At 48.4% G+C, this 19,293-nt stretch overlaps 1 protein-coding gene across 1 annotated transcript in view; it reads left to right on the top strand.

The window, feature by feature from the left end:
- Nucleotides 1-14,104: 14,104 nt before the first annotated feature.
- Nucleotides 14,105-19,293, top strand: part of LOC121004354 (pancreatic lipase-related protein 2-like) — a 51,233-nt gene continuing 46,044 nt past the window's right edge. Inside the window, exons 1-4 of the mRNA XM_040436539.1 lie at nt 14,105-14,170; nt 14,411-14,485; nt 16,785-16,939; nt 18,541-18,666. Of these exons, the coding sequence (XP_040292473.1) occupies nt 14,158-14,170; nt 14,411-14,485; nt 16,785-16,939; nt 18,541-18,666 (369 nt within the window). The 5' untranslated portion in view covers nt 14,105-14,157. The remainder of the gene's footprint in view (nt 14,171-14,410; nt 14,486-16,784; nt 16,940-18,540; nt 18,667-19,293) is intronic.

Below are 19,293 nucleotides of genomic sequence, written 5' to 3'. Positions count from 1 at the left end.
ACCGCAGCAGCATTACACTGTGAGTCTCTCACCCCCAGAGCACACCTAGCGGTGATACCGCAGAAGCATTATACTGTGAGTCTCTTACCCCCAGAGCACACTTAGCGGTGATACCGCAGCAGCATTATACTGTGAGTCTCTCACCCCCAGAGCCCACCTAGCGGTGATACCGCAGCAGAATTATACTGTGAGTCTTTCACCACCAGAGCACACTTAGCGGTGATACCGCAGCAGCATTATACTGTAAGTCTCTCACCCCCAGAGCACACCTAGCGGTGATACCGCAGCAGCATTATACTGTGAGTTTCTCACCCCCAGAGCACACTTAGCAGTGATACCGCAGCAGCATTATACTGTGAGTCTCTCACCCCCAGAGCACACTTAGCGGTGATACCGCAGCAGCATTACACTGTGAGTCTCTCACCTCCAGAGCACACTTAGCAGTGATACCGCAGCAGCATTACACTGTGAGTCTCTCACCCCCAGAGCACACTTAGCGGTGATACCGCAGCAGCATTATACTGTGAGTCTCTCACCCCCAGAGCACACTTAGCGGTGATACCGCAGCAGCATTATACTGTGAGTCTTTCACCCCCAGAGCACACTTAGCAGTGATACCGCAGCAGCATTATACTGTGAGTCTCTCACCCCAAGAGCACATTTAGCGGTGATACCGCAGCAGCGATATACTGTGAGTCTCTCACCCCCAGAGCACACTTAGCGGTGATACCGCAGCAGTATTATACTGTGAGTCTCTCACCCCCAGAGCACACTTAGCCGTGATACCGCAGCAGCATTATACTGGGAGTCTCTCACCCGAAGAGCACACTTAGCGGTAATACCACAGCAGCATTATACTGTGAGTCTCTCTCCCCCAGAGCACACTTAGCAGTGATACCGCAGCAGCATTACACTGTGAGTCTCTCACCCCCAGAGCACACTTAGCGGTGATACCGCAGCAGCATTACACTGTGAGTCTCTCACCCCCAGAGCACACTTAGCGGTGATACCGCAGCAGCATTATACTGTGAGTCTCTCACCCCCAGAGCACACTTAGCGGTGATACCGCAGCAGCATTACACTGTGAGTCTCTCACCCCCAGAGCACACTTAGCGGTGATACCGCAGCAGCATTATACTGTGAGTCTCTCACCCCCAGAGCACACTTAGCGGTGATACCGCAGCAGCATTACACTGTGAGTCTCTCACCCCCAGAGCACACCTAGCGGTGATACCGCAGAAGCATTATACTGTGAGTCTCTCACCCCCAGAGCACACTTAGCGGTGATACCGCAGCAGCATTATACTGTGAGTCTCTCACCCCCAGAGCCCACCTAGCGGTGATACCGCAGCAGCATTATACTGTGAGTCTTTCACCACCAGAGCACACTTAGCGGTGATACCGCAGCAGCATTATACTGTAAGTCTCTCACCCCCAGAGCACACCTAGCGGTGATACCGCAGCAGCATTATACTGTGAGTTTCTCACCCCCAGAGCACACTTAGCAGTGATACCGCAGCAGCATTATACTGTGAGTCTCTCACCCCCAGAGCACACTTAGCAGTGATACCGCAGCAGCATTATACTGTGAGTCTCTCACCCCAAGAGCACATTTAGCGGTGATACCGCAGCAGCGATATACTGTGAGTCTCTCTCCCCCAGAGCACACTTAGCAGTGATACCGCAGCAGCATTACACTGTGAGTCTCTCACCCCCAGAGCACACTTAGCGGTGATACCGCAGCAGCATTACACTGTGAGTCTCTCACCCCCAGAGCACACTTAGCGGTGATACCGCAGCAGCATTATACTGTGAGTCTCTCACCCCCAGAGCACACTTAGCGGTGATACCGCAGCAGCATTACACTGTGAGTCTCTCACCCCCAGAGCACACTTAGCGGTGATACCGCAGCAGCATTATACTGTGAGTCTCTCACCCCCAGAGCACACTTAGCGGTGATACCGCAGCAGCATTACACTGTGAGTCTCTCACCCCCAGAGCACACCTAGCGGTGATACCGCAGAAGCATTATACTGTGAGTCTCTCACCCCCAGAGCACACTTAGCGGTGATACCGCAGCAGCATTATACTGTGAGTCTCTCACCCCCAGAGCCCACCTAGCGGTGATACCGCAGCAGCATTATACTGTGAGTCTTTCACCACCAGAGCACACTTAGCGGTGATACCGCAGCAGCATTATACTGTAAGTCTCTCACCCCCAGAGCACACCTAGCGGTGATACCGCAGCAGCATTATACTGTGAGTTTCTCACCCCCAGAGCACACTTAGCAGTGATACCGCAGCAGCATTATACTGTGAGTCTCTCACCCCCAGAGCACACTTAGCGGTGATACTGCAGTAGCATTATACTGTGAGTCTCTCACCCCCAGAGCACACTTAGCGGTGATACCGCAGCAGCATTACACTGTGAGTCTCTCACCTCCAGAGCACACTTAGCAGTGATACCGCAGCAGCATTATACTGTGAGTCTCTCACCCCAAGAGCACACTTAGCGGTGATACCGCAGCAGCATTATACTGTGAGTCTTTCACCCCCAGAGCACACTTAGCAGTGATACCGCAGCAGCATTATACTGTGAGTCTCTCACCCCAAGAGCACATTTAGCGGTGATACCGCAGCAGCGATATACTGTGAGTCTCTCACCCCCAGAGCACACTTAGCGGTGATACCGCAGCAGTATTATACTGTGAGTCTCTCACCCGCAGAGCACACTTAGCGATGATACCGCAGCAGCATTATACTGGGAGTCTCTCACCCGAAGAGCACACTTAGCGGTAATACCACAGCAGCATTATACTGTGAGTCTCTCTCCCCCAGAGCACACTTAGCAGTGATACCGCAGCAGCATTACACTGTGAGTCTCTCACCCCCAGAGCACACTTAGCAGTGATACCACAGCAGCATTATACTGTGAGTCTCTCACCCCCAGAGCACACTTAGCGGTGATACCACAGCAGCATTATACTGTGAGTCTCTCACCCCCAGAGCACACTTAGCAGTGATACCGCAGCAGCATTATACTGTGAGTCTCTCATCCCCAGAGCACACTTAGCAGTGATACCTCAGCAGCATTATACTGTGAGTTTCTCACCCCCGGAACACACCTAGCGGTGATACCGCAGCAGCATTATAATGTGAGTCTCTCACCCCCAGAGCACACGTAGCGGTGATACCACAGCAGCGTTATACTGTGAGTCTCTCACCCCCAGAGCACACTTAGCGGTGATACCGCAGCAGCATTATACTGTGAGTCTCTCAACCCCAGAGCACACTTAGCAGTGATACCGCAGCAGCATTATACTGTGAGTCTCTCACCCCCAGAGCACACTTAGCGGTGATACCGCAGCAGCATTATACTGTGAGTCTCTCACCCCCAGAGCACACTTAGCAGTGATACCGCAGCAGCATTACACTGTGAGTCTCTCACCTCCAGAGCACACTTAGCAGTGATACCGCAGCAGCATTATACTGTGAGTCTCTCACCCCCAGAGCACACCTAGCGGTGATACCGCAGCAGCATTATACTGTGAGTCTCTCACCTCGAGAGCACACTTAGCGGTGATACCGCAGCAGCATTATACTGTGAGTCTCTCACCCCCAGAGCACACCTAGCGGTGATACCGCAGCAGCATTATACTGTGAGTCTCTCACCTCCAGAGCACACTTAGCAGTGATACCGCAGCAGCATTATACTGTGAGTCTCTCACCCCCAGAGCACACCTAGCGGTGATACCGCAGCAGCATTATACTGTGAGTCTCTCACCCCCAGAGCACACTTAGCGGTGATACCGCAGCAGCATTATACTGGGAATCTCTCACCCGAAGAGCACACTTAGCGGTAATACCACAGCAGCATTATACTGTGAGTCTCTCTCCCCCAGAGCACACTTAGCAGTGATACCGCAGCAGCATTATACTGTGAGTCTCTCACCTCCAGAGCACACTTAGCAGTGATACCGCAGCAGCATTATACTGTGAGTCTCTCACCCCCAGAGCACACTTAGCGGTGATACCGCAGCAGCATTATACTGTGAGTCTCTCACCCCCAGAGCACACTTAGCAGTGATACCACAGCAGCATTATACTGTGAGTCTCTCACCCCCAGAGCACACTTAGCGGTGATACCACAGCAGCATTATACTGTGAGTCTCTCACCCCCAGAGCACACTTAGCAGTGATACCGCAGCAGCATTATACTGTGAGTCTCTCATCCCCAGAGCACACTTAGCAGTGATACCTCAGCAGCATTATACTGTGAGTCTCTCATCCCCAGAGCACACCTAGCGGTGATACCGCAGCAGCATTATACTGTGAGTTTCTCACCCCCAGAGCACACTTAGCAGTGATACCGCAGCAGCATTATACTGTGAGTCTCTCACCCCCAGAGCACACTTAGCGGTGATACTGCAGTAGCATTATACTGTGAGTCTCTCACCCCCAGAGCACACTTAGCGGTGATACCGCAGCAGCATTACACTGTGAGTCTCTCACCTCCAGAGCACACTTAGCAGTGATACCGCAGCAGAATTATACTGTGAGTCTCTCACCCCCAGAGCACACTTAGCGGTGATACCGCAGCAGCATTATACTGTGAGTCTTTCACCCCCAGAGCACACTTAGCAGTGATACCGCAGCAGCATTATACTGTGAGTCTCTCACCCCAAGAGCACATTTAGCGGTGATACCGCAGCAGCGATATACTGTGAGTCTCTCACCCCCAGAGCACACTTAGCGGTGATACCGCAGCAGTATTATACTGTGAGTCTCTCACCCGCAGAGCACACTTAGCGGTGATACCGCAGCAGCATTATACTGGGAGTCTCTCACCCGAAGAGCACACTTAGCGGTAATACCACAGCAGCATTATACTGTGAGTCTCTCTCCCCCAGAGCACACTTAGCAGTGATACCGCAGCAGCATTACACTGTGAGTCTCTCACCCCCAGAGCACACTTAGCAGTGATACCACAGCAGCATTATACTGTGAGTCTCTCACCCCCAGAGCACACTTAGCGGTGATACCACAGCAGCATTATACTGTGAGTCTCTCACCCCCAGAGCACACTTAGCAGTGATACCGCAGCAGCATTATACTGTGAGTCTCTCATCCCCAGAGCACACTTAGCAGTGATACCTCAGCAGCATTATACTGAGAGTTTCTCACCCCCAGAGCACACCTAGCGGTGATACCGCAGCAGCATTATAATGTGAGTCTCTCACCCCCAGAGCACACGTAGCGGTGATACCACAGCAGCGTTATACTGTGAGTCTCTCACCCCCAGAGCACACTTAGCGGTGATACCGCAGCAGCATTATACTGTGAGTCTCTCACCCCCAGAGCACACTTAGCAGTGATACCGCAGCAGCATTATACTGTGAGTCTCTCACCCCCAGAGCACACTTAGCGGTGATACCGCAGCAGCATTATACTGTGAGTCTCTCACCCCCAGAGCACACTTAGCGGTGATACCGCAGCAGCGATATACTGTGAGTCTCTCACCCCCAGAGCCCACTTAGCGGTGATACCGCAGCAGTATTATACTGTGAGTCTCTCACCCCCAGAGCACACCTAGCGGTGATACCACAGCAGCATTATACTGTGAGTCTCTCACCTCCAGAGCACACTTAGCAGTGATACCGCAGCAGCATTATACTGTGAGTCTCTCACCCCCAGAGCACACCTAGCGGTGATACCGCAGCAGCATTATACTGTGAGTCTCTCACCTCGAGAGCACACTTAGCGGTGATACCGCAGCAGCATTATACTGTGAGTCTCTCACCCCCAGAGCACACCTAGCGGTGATACCGCAGCAGCATTACACTGTGAGTCTCTCACCTCCAGAGCACACTTAGCAGTGATACCGCAGCAGCATTATACTGTGAGTCTCTCACCCCCAGAGCACACCTAGCGGTGATACCGCAGCAGCATTATACTGTGAGTCTCTCACCCCCAGAGCACACTTAGCGGTGATACCGCAGCAGCATTATACTGGGAGTCTCTCACCCGAAGAGCATACTTAGCGGTAATACCACAGCAGCATTATACTGTGAGTCTCTCTCCCCCAGAGCACACTTAGCAGTGATACCGCAGCAGCATTACACTGTGAGTCTCTCACCCCCAGAGCACACTTAGCAGTGATACCACAGCAGCATTATACTGTGAGTCTCTCACCCCCAGAGCACACTTAGCGGTGATACCACAGCAGCATTATACTGTGAGTCTCTCACCCCCAGAGCACACTTAGCAGTGATACCGCAGCAGCATTATACTGTGAGTCTCTCATCCCCAGAGCACACTTAGCAGTGATACCTCAGCAGCATTATACTGTGAGTCTCTCATCCCCAGTGCACACCTAGCGGTGATACCGCAGCAGCATTATACTGTGAGTCTCTCATCCCCAGAGCACACTTAGCAGTGATACCTCAGCAGCATTATACTGTGAGTTTCTCACCCCCAGAGCACACCTAGCGGTGATACCGCAGCAGCATTATAATGTGAGTCTCTCACCCCCAGAGCACACGTAGCGGTGATACCACAGCAGCGTTATACTGTGAGTCTCTCACCCCCAGAGCACACTTAGCGGTGATACCGCAGCAGCATTATACTGTGAGTCTCTCACCCCCAGAGCACACTTAGCAGTGATACCGCAGCAGCATTATACTGTGAGTCTCTCACCCCCAGAGCACACTTAGCGGTGATACCGCAGCAGCATTATACTGTGAGTCTCTCACCCCCAGAGCACACTTAGCGGTGATACCGCAGCAGCGATATACTGTGAGTCTCTCACCCCCAGAGCCCACTTAGCGGTGATACCGCAGCAGCATTATACTGTGAGTCTCTCACCCCCAGAGCACACCTAGCGGTGATACCGCAGCAGCATTATACTGTGAGTCTCTCACCCCCAGAGCACACTTAGCGGTGATACCGCAGCAGCATTACACTGTGAGTCTCTCACCTCCAGAGCACACTTAGCAGTGATACCGCAGCAGCATTATACTGTGAGTCTCTCACCCCCAGAGCACACCTAGCGGTGATACCGCAGCAGCATTATACTGTGAGTCTCTCACCTCCAGAGCACACTTAGCGGTGATACCGCAGCAGCATTATACTGTGAGTCTCTCACCCCCAGAGCACACCTAGCGGTGATACCGCAGCAGCATTATACTGTGAGTCTCTCACCTCCAGAGCACACTTAGCAGTGATACCGCAGCAGCATTATACTGTGAGTCTCTCACCCCCAGAGCACACCTAGCGGTGATACCGCAGCAGCATTATACTGTGAGTCTCTCACCCCCAGAGCACACTTAGCGGTGATACCGCAGCAGCATTATACTGGGAGTCTCTCACCCGAAGAGCACACTTAGCGGTAATACCACAGCAGCATTATACTGTAAGTCTCTCTCCCCCAGAGCACACTTAGCAGTGATACCGCAGCAGCATTACACTGTGAGTCTCTCACCCCCAGAGCACACTTAGCAGTGATACCACAGCAGCATTATACTGTGAGTCTCTCACCCCCAGAGCACACTTAGCGGTGATACCACAGCAGCATTATACTGTGAGTCTCTCACCCCCAGAGCACACTTAGCAGTGATACCGCAGCAGCGTTATACTGTGAGTCTCTCACCCCAGAGCACACTTAGCGGTGATACCGCAGCAGCATTATACTGTGAGTCTCTCACCCCCAGAGCACACCTAGCGGTGATACCGCAGCAGCATTATACTGTGAGTCTCTCACCCCCAGAGCACACTTAGCAGTGATACCGCAGCAGCATTATACTGTGAGTCTCTCATCCCCAGAGCACACTTAGCAGTGATACCTCAGCAGCATTATACTGTGAGTCTCTCACCCCCAGAGCACACTTAGCAGTGATACCGCAGCAGCATTATACTGTGAGTCTCTCATCCCCAGAGCACACTTAGCGGTGATACCGCAGCAGCATTATACTGTGAGTCTCTCACCCCCAGAGCACACCTAGCGGTGATACCGCAGCAGCATTATACTGTGAGTCTCTCACCCCCAGAGCACACTTAGCAGTGATACCGCAGCAGCATTATACTGTGAGTCTCTCATCCCCAGAGCACACTTAGCGGTGATACCGCAGCAGCATTATACTGTGAGTCTCTCACCCCCAGAGCACACTTAGCAGTGATACCGCAGCAGCATTATACTGTGAGTCTCTCATCCCCAGAGCACACTTAGCAGTGATACCTCAGCAGCATTATACTGTGAGTCTCTCACCCCCAGAGCACACTTAGCAGTGATACCGCAGCAGCGTTATACTGTGAGTCTCTCATCCCCAGAGCACACTTAGCGGTGATACCGCAGCAGCATTATACTGTGAGTCTCTCACCCCCAGAGCACACCTAGCGGTGATACCGCAGCAGCATTATACTGTGAGTCTCTCACCCCCAGAGCACACTTAGCAGTGATACCGCAGCAGCATTATACTGTGAGTCTCTCATCCCCAGAGCACACTTAGCAGTGATACCTCAGCAGCATTATACTGTGAGTCTCTCACCCCCAGAGCACACTTAGCAGTGATACCGCAGCAGCATTATACTGTGAGTCTCTCATCCCCAGAGCACACTTAGCGGTGATACCGCAGCAGCATTATACTGTGAGTCTCTCACCCCCAGAGCACACCTAGCGGTGATACCGCAGCAGCATTATACTGTGAGTCTCTCACCCCCAGAGCACACTTAGCAGTGATACCGCAGCAGCATTATACTGTGAGTCTCTCATCCCCAGAGCACACTTAGCGGTGATACCGCAGCAGCATTATACTGTGAGTCTCTCACCCCCAGAGCACACTTAGCAGTGATACCGCAGCAGCATTATACTGTGAGTCTCTCATCCCCAGAGCACACTTAGCGGTGATACCGCAGCAGCATTATACTGTGAGTCTCTCACCCCCAGAGCACACCTAGCGGTGATACCGCAGCAGCATTATACTGTGAGTCTCTCACCCCCAGAGCACACTTAGCAGTGATACCGCAGCAGCATTATACTGTGAGTCTCTCATCCCCAGAGCACACTTAGCGGTGATACCGCAGCAGCATTATACTGTGAGTCTCTCACCCCCAGAGCACAACGTGTCATACATTTCAAGTCTAAACAGGCTGCAAATATCAAAACATTAAAAGGCTACCTGTGGGGGGGGGGGGGGGGGTGATATCACATAATAATAACACACTGTTCGTCTCTTGAAAACTGTTTATTAACAACATAGAGCTATAAAATACAGCACTGAACGGACTGCTGTTATACTGACATAGTGGATTACAAGTGTGTAGGTTATAGTACATCACACGATCAATATCACAGTTGAATCACACTGCTAATAACCACCCCATAATAACCACCCCCATAATAACCACCCCCATAATAACCACCCCTATAATAACCACCCCATAATAACCACCTCCATAATAACCACCTCCATAATAACCACCCCCCTAATAACCACCTCAATAATAACCACCCCCATAATAACAACCCCTACAATAACCACCCCCTAATAACCACCTCCCTAATACCCACCTCCATAATAACCACCCCCATAATAATCACTCCCATAATAACCACCCCATAATAACCACCCTCATAATAACCACCCCCTAATAACCACCCTCATAATAACCACCTCCTTAATAACCACCCCCATAATAACCACCCTCATAATAACCACCCCATAATAACCACCCCCATAATAACCACCCTCATAATAACCACCCCCCTAATAACCACCCCCATAATAATCACCCCCATAATAACCACCCCCATAATAACCACCCTTATAATAACTACCCCTTAATAATCCCCCCCTAATAACCACCCCCCTAATAACCACCCCCATAATAACCACCCCCATAATAACCACCCCTCTAATAACCACCCTCATAATAACCACCCCATAATAACCACCCTATAATAACCACCCCCATAATTACCACCCCCATAATTACCACCCCCATAATAACCACCCTCATAATAACCACCCCCATAATAACCACCCACAGAACATATTGTCGCTGTTACCAGTAACACATTACACTATACACCACTATACCATATAGGGGGCAAAAGTGAATATACAAAGAAGTTATATATGGAGGTGTTGATATTATGATACAAAATAACCACACACGGCTCCGTTTTCAACAAGCAGCATTTATTATCAAACACAGTGTTACAGCAAAAAGCACATTTCCTAGTACTGCCATATACTGGTGTTAAAACCGATACCCTCCGCTTAGTCCTGATAGTTTTATTCATACACATTTTTTCTTTTCTATAATAGCAGTTTTAAGTGAATATAATAAAAGATGTCGTTTTAGATACATATGAAGTTGGGACCCCTAAAGGGATTTCTTGGTCAGAGGACCGTTTTGTTTGTTGTCAGCCGGGACCAGCCGAACAACGGCCGTGGGCAAGAGACTCTTTGTCTACAACCTCACAGGTTTTTCGCCTTCCTCTGGATAAACTTGCAGGATAACAGGCCGAACTGGATACTATGTTAATAGCTGGAATGTCCAGTTTTCTTGCTCTTTCATTCTCAGTCCTTCGTAGGGCAAGGCCAGAAAGCCCTGGTAATGTTTTATAAGAGATGATTTGGAAAATGATCTTTCTGCAGATGCCACCATCACTGGTAAGGTAAAGAAATGTAATAAAGCTGCACATCCATCCGGTGGGGTAGATTATAAGAAGGTGAGCCACATCTTTATCTGTGTGGAGCTGAGAGATCTCATTTTATATTAACCAACTGCCCTTAAAATCCAAAATGATGTCATCTTGATAATACTGCTGAGATTGCAGCGCAGCTGGAAACAAGTTATCGTCCGATTCAGTCGCCTGCACACGGGGCTGAATGATCCGAAATCTTTCAACTACAGCGTTCATGCTACCAAATCTGCTTGATAACTGGGACGTGATTACATCTAAAGTTGCATAAAAAATTGCAGTTCTAAATCACTTCTCTGGGTTTTGCAGTCTTTCATCCAAACATGACCCATCACTATGCTCCAGTAATGCCCGTGCGCTGATTTGGGTGCCACCGTGCTGTGAACGCAAATCCTCATCCTCCAGAACTGTGCCCTGGCTGGACAGTTGGGTACCTGGCCTCTGTTGGTGCAGGAACGCGCCCTCTGAGCCACCTGTGGAGGACTGGTCTGATCACCTCCTCTTCCTCCTGTGCCACATCCTCATCCATCAGTGCATGAAGCGTAAAAGACATAAAAGTGGGATAGTAAGTCTGATGACGGCATCACCACCGCTGGCCATGTTGGTGGTCCCGCATGGAGGCCCACTCATTGGTGGTGAAATGTTGCTGTTCTGCAGAGCGACTCACCCATGCGTACTGCAGCTGAAACTCCACTCCATATGAGGCGGTGAGCGGGAAGGCCGAAGCTACGCTGTAGCTCAAACAGGCGAGCAGCAGCAGGGTGAGAACGGCAAAAGCGCGCACAGACGGACCGCGCTTTCTGCAGCAGCTCTGACATATCAGGGTAATTCTTGAGGAACCTCTGCACCACCAAGTTCAGCACATGCACCAGGCAAGGGATGTGCGTCAAACCGGCTAGGCCCAGAGCTGCTACGAGATTTCGCCCATTGTCGCACACCACCAGGCCGGGCTTGAGGCTCAGCGGCGCCAACCACTCATCGGTCTGTTGTTCCATGTCCGCCCACCACTCCTGCGCGGTGTGGGGTCTTGCCCCCAAACATATGAGTTTCAGAACAGCCTGCTGTCGTTTCCCCCTGAAGTCGGTGGTGCAGGTGTTACGCTGACCGGATGAAGAAGAGGTAGAGGATGAACCGGAGGAGGAAGTGGAGTAGGAGGAGGAGGCAACAGGAGGCACGGAGAAACCTCCAGCAATCCTTGGTGGCGGTAGGACATGCGCCAAAACTCAGTCCGCCTCAGGCCCAGCCGCCACTATATTTACCCAGTGGGCAGTTAGGGAGGTATAACGTCCCTGCCCGTACTTACTGATCCACGTGCCGGTGGTTATGTGGACCTTGCCACTGATGCCACAGTTGTGCAGCACACACCTGATTTTTATTACCACTTGTTTGTGCAGCGTAGGGATGGCCCACCTGGAAATGTACTGGTGGCTGGGAACCACGTACCGTGACATTTTTAAAACTGTCAATCACCATCAGACGGAATGGCAGCATTTCAAAGGACAGCAGTTTTGAAATGGCATTCAGGGCCTGGGCTCGCAGGTGGGTAGGGGGAACTTCTGCCTTTTCTCCAGTGTCTGGGGGATGGACAGCTGAACGCTTCCATGGGACATTGTGGAGATGCTCGGTGACAGTGATGTGGCTGCCACATCCTCTGTTTGCGGGGTGGCAGGTGACACTGTCACTCCAGAGGTGGATGAAGAGGCCGCGACTGCAGCAGAAGAGGAAGCAGGAGGAGCCAGAGACCTTTCTTGGTTTTTGAGGTGTCTCCTCCACTGCAGCTCGTGCTTTGCACTTAGATGCCTGGTCATGCAGGTTGTGCTCAGGTTGAGAACGTTTATGCCTCGCTTCAGGCTCTGATTGCACAGCGTGCAAACCACTCGTGTCTTGTCGTCAGCACATTGTCTGAAGAACTGCCACGCCAGGGAACTCCTTGGAGCCGGCTTTGGTGTGCTCGCTCCCTTGCTGCGGTGGGCAGTAGGAGGCGTTCTGTATAGAGGACGGCTGCTCCGCTTTTGCACCCTGCTCCCTCTTTTCCTGTGTGGCTGGTGCTGCATGAACCCCACCTCTTCCTCCGAACTGCACACGTCACTGGCATGACCTTGATGCCATGTGAGGTCTAGAAACTCATCATCCTCCACATCATCTTCCACCCACTCCTCACCCCTGCCCTCCTGGCCAGTCCTGCATTGTCCCACTATGTGCTATATGTGGGCACCTTAAACATTTGCTGCTAACTGTCCTATTTAATGTATTTAAAGGGGTATTCCCATCTTAGACAATGGGGGCATATTGCTAGGATATGCCCCCATCGTCTGATAGGTGCGGCTACCACCGCTGGGACCCGCACCTATATTGAGAATGGAGCTGGGAGCGCTGTGGCTGGAGGACCCCAGATTTCCCGGGGTCCGTCCACCACCAAGCGCTAATCCCCGCCTCTCCCATAGAAGTGAATGGGAGCGTGCCGCGCATGCGCTGCCCATGCTCCCATTCATTTCTGTGGGGCAGACGGCAATAGCCCAGCCAGCGCTCGACTATTTTCGGCGGCCCCACAGAAATGAATGGAGGGAGGCTGCGCATGCGCGGTGTGCGCTCCTTCACCTTCGGGGCTCCGTTCTCGATATAGGTGTGGGTCCCAGCGGTGGGACCCACACCTATTAGACAATGGGGGCATATCCTATCGATGAGAGAATGCCAAGAGTGTGCAAAGCAATAATCAAAGCAAAAGGTGGCTACTGTGAAGAACCTAGAATATGACATATTTTCAGTTGTTTCACACTTGTCTGTTATTTATATAATTCCACATGTGTTAATTCATAGTTTTGATGCCTTCATAGTCATGAAAATAAAGAAAACTCTTTGATCGAGAAGGTGTGTCCAAACTTTTGGTCTGTACTGTAAGTGATGAGAAAGAATGACCTATCTCATGTATTTTTCTCAGCGCCATCTAGAGGCAGAGTTTCCGTGATTCTCTATTCTGACATGAGGATTCTGTACAATTTTAGAATAACTTGAAGGCAGAGCGGTGCATCGTGGGTAAGTTGTCTAAGGTGTGAGGGCACATATCCGGATCCGCAGGTTTTCTTTATGGACTTATGAAGATTTACCTGTTCTTCAATGATTGACTAATGATATGAATGTCAGATGTGAATTCTCCTCCCACTGAACGGGCTATATTAGGGTGACCACCCTGAGGTCCTGTGATGCATTCCACTTCAAGGTAAGTACCATATTCCTGAGAATGTTATAGTCAGGGGACGCAATGCATGTCACCAAGCCATTAACCCTTTGTTGTCCAGGTCGATGCTCTCAGGGATACGTGTCCTGGTAATCTATGTGGTCCTGTACCAGAGGTCTATACAGTTGATATTACTGTCTTTTCTGATCTATTGACAGGAGACCAGGATCTGCAGGATCAGAGGGGTTTCAGTCTGTGACCGTGGAGACTCAGAGCAATGGATATGAGCTGTAAGCGCAAAACAGGAGGAGACACTTTATGTTCTTTTGTTTTAGATGCATTAGAACAGTAAAAAGATGTTTGTAAAAGTGTGCACACCCTTTAAGACAAGCCTGCTGCAGAGGACACTAGTGTTGTCTCTGGGCCGCTGTGTGCTGCTTTGCTCCCTTTGTAGTTGTCCTGGAGCTAGCGGCTGATAGCAGAGAGTGCTAGCGGTGCTGAGCTCTGACGCTTCTTTATTACATCTTCAGACCTGAACTTCTGCTGCTGCCTCCAGATAATGGCGGGGGTGCTCCCCGTTCTCAGTGCGCTCTCCATTTTTAAAGGTGAGTGATATAAGAGCATCAAGATATTATAGATGTATAATACACAGCGGATAACATGTACCCCCCCCCCCCCCACACAAACACTATAGCAGGCCTCCAAGATTTCCTCAGTTCCTTGTTTATGGACTTTTGCATTGATCTCTTTATACAGTACATAAGAAAGAAGTGAAGGTCTTTCTACTGGACTCTTTTTTTCTCCTCTTTACCTTTTTCAACCTTTTTCATTCTCTTTCTTCTTCCCCTGCTTCATCATCTCCTCCTTTAACTTCTTCATCTTCTCCTTCTTTTTCATCTCCCTTATCTTCTATATCATCTCATTCTTTCCCTTTTTCTCCTTTGTCTTTCTCTACTTTCTTTACTCCTTCTTTCACTTTTTTCCTTTCTTTCTCTTCTCATTGTTCTATCCTTTCAGATTCTCTTCATCGTGTCCTTCTTTCTTTCCTCTTTCTTTCACTTACCCTCTTTTGTCTCTCTTCTCCTTTCCTTTCAATTTCTTCTCTTTCATCTTCCTCTTCTTCATCATCTCCTTCTTTATTTCTTTATTTCTTCGTTCTTCTTTCACTTTTCCTCCTTTGGCTTTCTGTTCTTCTTTCCTTTAATTTTCTTTTCCCTTATCTTTCTTTTTTATTTCAAAATAAAGAAACTCAGCGGCACTTCCGTGAATGTGCGTTTATTCACCCGTTATCATGCGATGTCTCAGTCCTCTCGGTGGGACTATTCTCAAGCAGTGGTTACGTTTGCTTTTTTTCTACAGTGGTGCTCCCTGATTTATTTCTTCTCTTTAACATCATATATCTTCTTCCCACTATCCTTCCCTTTCAATATCTTCTCCTTTATCTTCCTCTTCATCATCTCCTTCTTTCTCTTCTCTGTCATCTTTCACTTTTTCTCCTTTGTCTTCCTCTTCTCATTCTTCCTTTTTTTATTTCTTCTCCCTTTTCTTCACTCTTTCTTCTCCCTTTTCAATTTATCTTCCTCTTCTTCATCATCTCCTTCTTTCTCCTCTCCTTTTTCTTTCACTTTTTCTCCTTTGTCTTCCTCTTCTCATTCTTCCTTTTTTAATTTCTTCTCCCTCTTCACTGTCTCTTTCTTCTCCTTTATCTTCCCTTTTAATGTACTGTCCTACATCTTCCTCTTCTTCATTATCTGCTTCTTTCTCTTCTGTCATCTTTCACTTTTCATCCTCTTCTTATTCTTCTTCTTTCCTTTTCTATTTCTTCTTCCTCTTCTTCGTCATCTCCTTCTTTTTCCCCTCATTCCTCTTTCACTTTTTCTCCTTTGTCTTCCTCTTCTCTTTTTTCTTCTTTTTCAATTTCTTCTCCTTCGGTTTGCTGTTCTTCATGATCTTTCTCTTCCCTTTCTTCTTCTTTCACTTTTCCTTCTTTGTCTTCCACTTCTGCTACTTCTTCTCATTGAATTTCTGTTTCCTATTCTTCATCTCCTTCATCTTCCCTTTCCTCTTCACCTCCACCCTATTATTAGTATCATCCCTGAATGTCATCTCTAGATCTGAATATGGACTTTCTTCCATTTGGTTTTCAGTCTTCTCAGTGTCACATCAGGTATGATTGCTTCCTTTCTTTTTGCTGCTCCTCGTCTTCTTTTCTCTTCACCCCTATCTAGAACAGAAATATATTTTGCAGCGGTCTGGACTCTAATCTCATAATACATCCAGAATAGGATGAAGCCTTTGTGTTTAGAGCCTTCACCAAAGCTCCAGTCCATGACTGATGCAAAGCAGAGTCCCCAATGGTAGCTCATGGAGTAGTATACTATGGACCAGTAGGCTCCCATGAGCAGCCATACGATCTGTGATGAAGCACATTCAGCCCTAGAATCAGAAGAGTAAACCGTAAGTCTCTTAATAAAATCAGAGGATCGAGCAGGCGCAGTATGCTACATGGCAGTCCATGAGGCCACATTAGAGAAAGTCATCATCTCACGGACGATCTCAAGTGCCGGTACTAGCTGTGTCCTTAAAGTGACAAATATTTATAGAATTATTAAAGTGTACCTCATAGAGACATTAAGATTTGCATAGTTGGGGGTGAGTTAGGACCCCCAGCTATAGACTTCAAGGGGACTGATGTTCTTGTAAGTTAATTTGCATTGTAGAACACTGACCTACTGTAGTAAATCATCTCCAGAAATGCTGCCATGTACCATATAATCTAGAGCAATGGTCTCCAGCCTGTGGTGTCAGGACATGCTGACATTTGTAGTTGCCCCAGATTAGAGACCACTGACGTAGAGTCTCTCTTCCATATGTAATAAGCATGCTATGTATTATCTGTGGCAGATGAGACCGTGTGCTATAACAGGCTGGGCTGCTTCACAAACAAAAACCCATGGTCTAGAACTCTTGAGAGGCCGATAAGCCGCTTACCCTGGGCCCCGGAGAAGATTAATACTCGGTTCCTGCTCTACACCAGGAACAATCTGAACAAGCCTCAGGTCAGTCCCCCTACGTATGATAATTATCCTTTCATGCTGATGTTTCCATCAGGACATCTCTTTCTATGTACATGACTAGAATGTATGGGCATCATGCGGGGACCATACCCTGCTGCAGCTGATGACTGGAGGGGGCACCTTATTGTTAATTAGCGTCCAGCACTTCTAAATTTTGCAAGAAATGCTTCAGAAGGAGCCCAACAAAATATGGAGAGTTCTTGATAAAAGATAAAAGTTAAACGGGTTTAATTTGCATAAAAGGAAAAGGTTACAAAACTTGGGAAGAAAAAGATAGATAAAGCACAACAAAAGAATCTCAAAAAGTAACAAGCAATTAAACAATTTAAAAGGACTGAAAAAGTAATTCCCCAAAGTAAAATGTTTGTGTGAATCTGTGTGTAGAGAGCGACAGGTGTCTGTCAGAGAATGCCCCCCAATGTCATGAGACGGAGCCCTTTTTTAAGTCTGCATCTCCATAGAGTTACATTGTATCCTATATCTAACATTCTAACAAACATATACGGTTAACAAGTATAACCCCTTACATCAGGATTTTCTGAATAATCCTTATTTGTTAAGCTAATATTGATATTCTGACCCCAACCTTTCAAATCCTTTTGTCATCTCAAGATCTGTCAAAATTGAGACTTCACCACAAGTGCCGGCCTCACATGGTCCTTAAAATAGCTAAAAAGTGTTAGTATGATATTTTACAATTATAAAGGGAAGGTCTAGAACAACCTCACTGAGCTTTTCTTACTGTGGCCGTTGCGCAGGGAATGATCCCGCATTTCTTCCCCATTGCACCACAAAACCTTTTTATTTTTGTACCCAAAGAATTAAAGTGACTATCTCCTGAAGAAAGACTCTCTAACCTCAGGGATCAGCTCTCTCCATGGGGAGACGTAACAGCTCACCGCACATTTCCTCTCGGCGTCCAGGCAGATGGACAGGGGCTATTCTGAAGGACAATCCCATTAAAGTTGTCCCGCTCTAGGAAACCCATTGTGAAATATCCTATTACGAGTTAATAAATGGGTTGGGGGGGCTCTGTTCAGGATTCTTCTCTATTACTAACATGGAGAGCAACTGCAGAATTATCTCTTGCTCTGGAAGAACCGGCCATATGCGGAAAGACCATTGAGTGCTGTGTAATGCTTGATGTCACCTGCAGGGGATGGGGTGCTTCTTAGAAGGTGACTCCACCTATGACCCTGGATCTCTGTGGGGTCCAGGTAGAACAAAAGCTTGTGTTCAGATTAACACAAGGTTAAGAAGCAGAGACCCCCTTAAAGTTTATCTATCTACGTGTAAATCTCGCTCATTGTCCCCAGATAGAGGAGGTCCGTCCATATCTCCTGATCCAATAGGTAATCGTTTAATCTAGAACATTCATAGGAGGTGAATACCCAGGCAAAACAGCAAATGTGAAGAATACACTTTCATTCAGGTCAAGAAAAAAGGGATCATCAGCATATGGCGGGGGGGGGGGGGGGTTAGGAAATGCAGGAACATTTGGCCGCTCTCGGGATGAGGTTTAACCAGTTTCCCATCCGGTTGATCTTCTCTTTAACCTCCATTATCTCCTCTGTTTCCTGCAGGTTGTCACCGCCGTCGATCACAGCACAATCGCCACCTCCAATTTTCAGACACATCTAAAATCTCACATCATTATCCACGGATTTATTAACAGCGGGGAGGACAGCTGGCTGGTGAACATGTGCCAGGTAGGTGCTGCGTCAGTCACTGAGCTGGTTGTGGGTGTACGGGAAGGGACAGTCTTATCACAGGCACACCTCAGGAGCATACCTACAGTATGACACCTCCCCCTCCCTGCACAATGACATCTGCATGTGACACAGAGCACGCCCACTAAACTCTCCCAGAAAAACTCATCTCCTCCCCTAAACAGGGACCTCCAAACTAGAGTTGTTGCGATACCAAATTTTTGATTCGATTTCGATACCATAAAAAAGTATTGCGATACTTGATACCATTTGATACCACGCGAAAAAAATAAAACACCAAAAAAGCCACGTGCATTCCGCATTTTAAAAAATGGCGAATTGCGCAGTTTTTTTTTTTCTGTTCCAGCAGTCACCGCATAGATTTTTTAAATATTTTAATAGTTTGGACTTTTTGGAGATTGAGATATGTAATATGTTATATGTTTATTTATTGTTTATATATATATATTTTATATGTAAAATTGGGAAAGGGGGTGATTTATACTTTATTTAATTACGATTTCCCCCCTTAGGGGTAGAACCTGGGATCTTTCATCCCTTGTCCTAGTCACACATGGTCATGGTCGTGACTCCTGGACCCACATGCAGTTGCCTGCGGTTTGGTCT

Source organism: Bufo bufo, chromosome 6 (assembly GCF_905171765.1).
Source record: "Bufo bufo chromosome 6, aBufBuf1.1, whole genome shotgun sequence".
Classification (NCBI taxonomy): domain Eukaryota; kingdom Metazoa; phylum Chordata; class Amphibia; order Anura; family Bufonidae; genus Bufo; species Bufo bufo.
Note: the sequence above shows the minus strand (reverse complement) of the source record. Positions and strands in the feature narration are given on the sequence as shown.